At 74.8% G+C, this 6,832-nt stretch overlaps 1 protein-coding gene across 3 annotated transcripts; it reads left to right on the top strand.

Moving 5' to 3' along the window:
- Positions 1 to 2,140: 2,140 nt before the first annotated feature.
- Positions 2,141 to 6,648, top strand: PRRT3 (proline rich transmembrane protein 3). 3 transcript variants are annotated; one of them, XM_087744249.1, is made up of 4 exons: positions 2,141 to 2,244; positions 3,018 to 4,147; positions 4,233 to 4,364; positions 4,822 to 6,648. In XM_087744249.1, exons 2-4 carry the CDS (start codon positions 3,028 to 3,030, stop codon positions 6,576 to 6,578), a joined length of 3,009 nt encoding a protein of 1,002 aa, XP_087600375.1. In that variant the 5' UTR covers positions 2,141 to 2,244; positions 3,018 to 3,027; the 3' UTR covers positions 6,579 to 6,648. The 3 variants fall into 3 exon arrangements, with proteins under 3 accessions (XP_087600375.1, XP_087600374.1, XP_087600376.1); XM_087744248.1 differs by lacking the exon at positions 2,141 to 2,244 and adding an exon at positions 2,518 to 2,625; XM_087744250.1 differs by lacking the exon at positions 2,141 to 2,244 and adding an exon at positions 2,598 to 2,618.
- Positions 6,649 to 6,832: the final 184 nt, after the last annotated feature.

The following is a 6,832-nucleotide window of genomic DNA, read 5'->3' as shown; positions in this document are numbered from 1 at the left end:
CCGCTCCCCGGCACCCCGAGGATGGAGCGCCCGGGCCGTGGGGTGCAACGCCGGGCTGCCCCGGGGACCCCGCAGCCCTCCCACCGCACGCACGCGACGGCGCGCAGCGGGGCCACGAACAAAATCCCCGGAGAAAGGAGGTGTAACAGCAACGGCAGCCAGCGGCGCTTCCCCCCGCGCCGGCCACCTCCCCTGGCGAGTGCGGTGAAGCCCCAAGGTGCCACCCTGGCCCCCATGGCCCGGCTCGGCTCCTCTGGGGTTTTTTTGTCCCAATATGGCCGTGACAATGGCGGCTCCTCTCCCAGCCTTGCCAGACAAAAATGGAAGTGTGTGTGCGCTGCCGGCTCTGCCCCGGTGCTGGCATCCTGAGCTGGGAGCCACTGCATTCCTGCGGGACACGGCAGCCGTCCCGCTCGCACCCGGCAGAGCAGGTTCTGTCTCCCGGCACGCACGGTCGCCGAGCCCTCGCTGGCTCTCTGCCGGAGCCAGCCACGCCGCCGGGCACACGGGGCCCTGTGCATGCAGCTTCTCCCGGCCTTTGCCACCGTGGGGCTGCCAGCACCTGTATTTGGGGGGCTCGTCCCACCCTTCACCAAGGGTCCCCGGGGATGATGCTGGGGGTGCTCCCACCGGCAGCACGGCCAAGGGCAACTGCAGAGGGCACGGGGCAGCACTGTTAAAACGCATGCAGCAGCCATGAAAACGCAAAGCTGGGTGCCAGGCTGCTTGCGGGCACTGAATTGGGGCAGATTTCTCCTAAACTGGGGTTTCATCCCGCTTCCTTGGGGCAGAGCGCGGGAGAAGGGGGAGGACAGCGGCCAAAAGCTGGTGAAACCCAGGCGGCCGCAGGCACGGGGGTGCGAGAGCGCAGGTCGCATCCTCTGCCCGGCGTCGCCGGCTGCGCAGGCAGGCAGCCGCTGCGGTGGCAGGGCGCAGGGCGCTCATCTGTTCATCTGCCGGTGAGTCACTTGGCAGAGGAGGAAACCACCGACGGCACCGGGGACGTGGAGGTGGCTGCTGCACCCGTGCCTCGTGCTCAAGGTGCCCCGGTGACTGCGGGGCGCAGCCGGCCCCTTCCCCCCTGGCCCCGCCGCATGCTCGGCACCGCAGCCTCCCCGTCTGCAGGGTGAGACCAGCCGGCTGCGGTGCTGGCAGTGCCCGGCACGGTGCAGGCTCGCCGGCTGCCCCCTGAGCTCTGCCACTGCCTGGCTCTCCCCACGTGCGGCCTCCCCGGCGCTAATCCCCAGATTAGCTGCCTGCCCTGCCTGCTTTGTGGGGGCCGGCAAGCCGGCATTGCCCAAATTCCCCGGCCCCTGTGCTCAGCTGGTGGCCACGGCCCAGAAATGCCCCACGCGCCGGCGGCGAGCCCAGCCCAGGCACGACGCCCCGGGAACGGTGCGGTGGCAGGGAGCGGGAGGGGGACACCGCATGCTGCTGCTGGCGTGGCGCTGCCGTGGGGACCCGGGGTGCCGCGTGTCCCCGCCGGCCTGGGCGCAAGGAGCGGGATGGCGGCGACGGGGGTTTGCCAAGGCTGCGGTGGCTCAGGCCCAGCCTGAGGGAGCCGGGGCGCAGGCAGGGAGCCGGGGTGCGTCACCATGTGGGGCAGAGCCCTTGGCCGGCGTGACTTCGTGGCGCTGCGGCGGTGCCGATGCCAGGCCGAGCCCTGGCAGGGCGGGCAGCTCTCCGGCGGGACAATTAGCGGATTAGCTCATTACCTGCGCCTTGGCCGGGCCCCAGAGCCCAGCGGCTGCCGGGGCGCTGCGTGACCCCCCGACGTGTGGGGCAGGCGTGGGGCAGGGGGGTGCCAGGGCCACGCATGGCCGCGGGAAGGGGGCCTGCCTGCTGCCTGCTCTGCCTGCCCTGCCTGCTCTGCCTGCCCCACAGGCAGCGTCCCCTCTGCTGCCCCGCTGCGTCCTGCCCCGCGGGGACCCCTGCTGCCGCACCCCACGGGGGGACCCTGTCCCGGGGGGGACGCACCCCGCCTGAGCCCCACGGGGGACCCAACCCCACGGGAGCCGCCCCGGGGCCCGGCCCCGCACGGCGGCCCCCGCCGTGGCCCCCCCCCCCCCCGCCCCGCCGCCGCTCCCGGTGCGGGCGGGTTCCCGCGCGGGTGCCCGCGGCTCGGGCGCGGCGCGTGACCGGTTGCCGCCGCCGCCGCCGCCGCCGCCTCCGCCGCCCGCTCCGCTGCAGAGCCCGGCCCGCCCGCACCGGCACCGGCACCGGCCCCGGCACCGGCACCGGCAGGTCAGCGCGGGGGGGCTGCGGCCGGCACCGGCACCGGGGGCCTCCCGGGCTGCGGCGGGCGGCGGGAGGGGGCTTGGCCTTACCGCGGCCCGGGCACCGAGCACCGAGCACCGAGCAAGCGCTCCAGGCGGGTTCCGCGGGATGCGGCGGCTGCACCGGCCCCGCTCTGATCCCGCACCGGCCGCGGCCCGGCCCCCGCAGCGCAGCCCCGCCGGTTCCCGCACCGCGGAGCCGCCTCATCCGGGCGCTCCCGGCCCCGCTCCCGGCCCCGTTCCCGGCCCGCTGGGGCTGAGCCGCGTGTGCGGCGGCGGCGGCGGCGGCGGGGAGCACCGGGCCGGGCATCCCCGGCGGGATGCAGCCGGGGACGTGCCAAGGTGAACGGTGCGCACCGGAGCCGGGCCGCCGGCAGCGGGGACACCGGGAGGGGCAGCGGGGACGGGGGGCACGGGGGACGGGGGGCACCGGGGACAGGGGGACACCGGGGAAGGGGGCACCGGGGACGGGGGACACCGGGGATGCTGGGGGTAGGGACCACTAAGCACCAAGGACCACCAGCACCGGGGACACTGGGATGGGGACTGCCAGCACTGGGGACACTGGGAAGGGAAAGACTGGGAATGGGGCCACTGGCAGCAGGGATAGCGGGGATGGGGACAGCTGGGAACGGGGCCCGGGGCCAGCCCAGGCGGGGACAGCAGCCCCACAGCCGGTGGCGTGAGCCCCCCTGGGCAGCTACCGCAGGTCCCGGCTCACTGAGCCCCTCATCCCCGCAGGGCCCTCACCATGGCTGCAGCACAGCTCGTCACCTGGGGGCTGCTCCTGGCCACCGGGGTCCCCACTGGGGCCCGGGGGACACCAGTGGCGGGGCTGTCCCCATGGGGGACCCCGCAGCGGGGCAGGGTCCCCCTGCACGGCCTTGCCTGGGGACAGCAGCGGCCAGGCTCGTCCCCTGCCTGGGAGGCGTCGGGGGAGCCGAGCGGTGCCGGGGCCCCTGGGAGCGAGCGCTGGGGGGGTGGCAGCCCCAGGCACTGGTCCCCACCACCACAGGCCGGGGATGCCACCGGGGCACCCATGGGGATGGAAACCACCATGGCAGGCACTGGGACCAGAGCCTGGCAGGACAGCAGCGCAGCCCCGGCTGTGGCGGAGGAGCCCCTCATCACCTGGCGAGGACACGAGGCCGAAGGCCAGGACAGCCCCCACGGGGGAACCTGGTTGCCCCATGGCTCCACACTGGGGACGCCGGCCCCTGAGGCACCCACGGACACGGGGCCGGGCTCCCTGGGGCCGCCCTGGGCAGGGCAGGGCCCATCCCCAGCCAGGCAGAGTGCCACCGGGCCAGCCAGCACTCCTGGCCCTTGGCCGACCGTGTCCACCATCACCCTGACCCCCGTGCCAGCAGCGGCGACAGGGACGGGGACAGCAGACGCCCACGCAGGGGGAGAGCCAGTGGCAGGGGGACCCACGGCAGCCCTGGGCCTCCGTCAGGGCACACAGGTCCCTCTGGCCAGCAGCCAGCCCGTCCCGCTGGGCACTGTCCCCGTCCCCCGCTCCACGGGCACGGGGCCAGCCCGGGGTCCCCACGCCAGCCCCGGCTCCACGCAGCCGGTGGGCAGACGGAGGGACCTAGAGGAGCCCCCCAGCCCCTCCCCGGCCCTGCCCAGCTCTGCCGCACGGCTGCCCCCCGCAGCCCCGTCCTGGGGGCTGGCCGAGCCCTGGACCCGGGTGCTCCCAGCCCACCAGCGTAGCACCCGGAGAGCCCCACTCAGCCACGCCACCGCCAGCCCTGGGGACGCAGCCCCTCGCACAGACGCTGAGCCAACGGGGCAGCGGGGACCCCAGTCCACCCCAGGGGCTGCCATCGGCACCTCCAGCACGGCTCGCCCCGGCACCCCCAGCAAAGGTAGGAGCCGGCACAACGTGGGGGACCCCTCAGTGGGGACCAAGCTCCCATGGGTACCAGCAACCGGCTCTGCCCTCTCTTGCAGGGCTGCTGCCCAAGGAGGACGTTGGCTCCCCGCAGCGGGTCCGGGGCGCCGTGAGCGCCCCGAATGCCACCGAGGCTGCCCCACGGCCGACGGCACATCCCACCCCAGGGACGCCCGGGACCACGCGCTCAGGTGATGCAGGGCTGCGGCCGAGCCCATCCAGTCGGTTGCCAGTGGGGATGCCGTGGGAGCCCATCCCCGGGGAGTCGGGGCTGGCGGGGGGGACAGCGGCTATCTTAGGCCGCCCAGCCAGGACGCAGTGACACCTTCAATCAGGATTGTGCCCGGCGACAGCCCTAATCTACTCCTAAGATTAGTGCTAAGTGCCCGGCGGGTGGGATCTTCCCCGGGGGGGGGTCAGGGACGTGCCCGGGTCCATGCCACCCCCTGCACTGCAGATCCTGCCGGAGACCCCCCGGGAAGTGCCAGTGGGCACAACCCTGGCTGACACAGGGCACCCCACTGTGGCGGGGTGCTGTGGCTGGTGCATCCCAGCCGCGGGGTGCAGGTGGGGACCAGGTGCCACCGAGCCACGTGTGCGGGGTCCCCCCCACTCCCCACTGACCGTCCCCCTCCTTCCCGCCCGCAGATGCCCCGGGGATGCAGCCCCCCACCCACGGCACCGCAGCCCCCTCAGCCACGTGGCGGCAGGCAGGGGTGACGCCGCAGCCGGGCCCCCGGCATCCATCCACGCCACAGCCGCAGCCCAGCCACCCTCCGCCAGCACCGGGAGCCAACGGGACGGGGCTGCGCTGGGCCGAGCTGCGGCGCCGGCTGGGCTTCGCCTGGGAGGCCCACGTCTACGGGGTGGCCGCCATCTTCCTCCTGCTGGCGCTGGGCTGCCTGGCCGGGCTGGCGGGGGCGGCCGCCCTGCGTCCCCCCCACCTGCCCCATGTTTTAGGGGCCCATGGGCTCCTGCTGGCCGCCTGCCTGCTGCGGGCCACCTTCCTGCTGGTGGACCCCTATGGGGCACGGGGCCACCTGCCCCCCCGGGCCCTGCTGCTGCTCAGCACGGCCCCCTTCCCGCTGCTGCTCAGCACCTTCGCCCTCCTGCTCCAGCGACTCCAGCGCCTGGCACAGCTCTGGCTGCTGCCCGCCCGGCTGCGGGGGCTGCCAGCACTGGGGGCTGCCGCCGCCCTGCAGAGCACGGTGCTGGGGGCCGCCGACCTGCTCCCGCCCCGACTGGGCCCTGCCGCCGGGCTGGGGCTGCAGGCATTGGGCTGCGGGGTCGGGGCTCTGCTGCTGCTGGGGGGGCTCTGGGGGTGCTGGAGGGTGCTGAGGGCGCCCCGGGAGGGACCGGGGGGCGGCGGGGGGCCGGGGCCGCGGCGGGGGGCCCGGGTGCTGCTGGTGGCGGCGGCGGCAGGGCTGCCGGTTTGCGGGCTGCAGCTCTACGGTGCCCTGTGGCTGCGGGGGGTCCTGGGCCCCCCCGGGCGTTTCTCCCGGCCTGGCTGGGTCGCACAGCTCTGGCTGCGGGTTGGCGAACTGGGCACAGCGCTGGCGCTGCTGGTGGCCGCCGCCGAGCCGCTGTGCTGCCGGTGCCGCCGCCGGAGCCCCGCCGGCCACTCCTGCTGGGCCAAGGCGCTGCAGTACTTCTGCACTGGCCGCAAAGCCGAGGCACCCGAGTACCCCAACAACTGCTACGACTGGGCCGGCGGCGGCACCGGGCCAGAGCGGGCACCCACCAGCGACATCTCCAAGAGCCTCATCCGCAACCCGGCGGAGCAGCTGCCCCTGCGGGCGCTCAAGGACAGCAACGAGGCCTGGGCGGCTGCCGCTGGCACCGCGGGGACGCCGGGGCTTAGCCCCAAGTGCCCCAACGTGATGGCCGCCCGCTCCTGCGCTGCCTTCGAGCAGGGCTCATCGCCCTCGCTGGGGGAGCTGGCCTTCCGCCCGCCGTCCCCCATCGACCTGCGCCGCAGCATCGACCAGGCGCTCTGCCGCCGGCACCTCCTGCGCGACAGCCTCTTTAGCCGGCCCCGCCGTGGCTCCGGCACCTCGCTGCACGGCTCCCCACTCCCTGCCGAGACCCCCAGTTTGGGGCGCATGGTACGGTGCAGCTCGCTGACGGAGCTGCCCGGCCCCCGGCAGCTCCCTGGCACCGTCACCATCACCGTCACCGCCTCGGCCAGCTCGCTGGACAGCAGCTCGCTGAAGATCAGCTGGAACCCCTGGCGCCATGGGCTCTCCTCGCCCGACAGCCTGCCCCTGGATGAGGCGCCCAGCCGAGCCCCCCTCCTGGTGCCCGCCGTGCCCCCCGGCTGGGAGCACGAGGGCCCCCGCGGCTTCCCGGCCCTCGGCAAGGCGGTGGACACCCGCAGCCTCTCCAGTGACACCATTGAGCTCTGAGCCGGGGAGAAGTGGGGACAACCAGAGACTGAGGGGCGCAGGGACAGGCCCAGGGGGCCGAGCCCGGCATGGGGGTCCAGGGGCCCGATCCTGCGCCCCTGCCGGGCCAGGCAGGAGGAGGGAGCTGGGCTGGGCCAGCTCCATTTGTGCCAAACCGGAGAAATAAAGTTTTATGTCGGGAGGAGGCAGCCCCATTGGCGTGCAGAGGCAGTGGTGGAGAGCGGCACCCCTGGCCCCCCACCCCGAACAGCTGG

The sequence above is a fragment of the Nipponia nippon genome, unplaced genomic scaffold (genome assembly GCF_047370975.1).
Source record: "Nipponia nippon isolate SJK-2023a ecotype South Korea unplaced genomic scaffold, ASM4737097v1 scaffold_9, whole genome shotgun sequence".
Taxonomy (NCBI): Eukaryota; Metazoa; Chordata; class Aves; order Pelecaniformes; family Threskiornithidae; genus Nipponia; species Nipponia nippon.
The sequence above is the reverse complement of the archived record's forward strand: the minus strand, read 5'-3'. Positions and strand labels throughout refer to the sequence as shown.

Excerpts from the sequence above, each read along its gene's own strand:
- PRRT3 (XM_087744248.1), top strand. The coding sequence starts at position 2,597 with ATGCAGCCGGGGACGTGCCAAGGTGAACG. Across the intron at positions 2,626-3,017 it reads GGGACGTGCCAAGGTGAACG|GGCCCTCACCATGGCTGCAG; the intron begins GTGCGCACCGGA and ends TCATCCCCGCAG. Across the intron at positions 4,148-4,232 it reads CCCCGGCACCCCCAGCAAAG|GGCTGCTGCCCAAGGAGGAC; the intron begins GTAGGAGCCGGC and ends CCTCTCTTGCAG.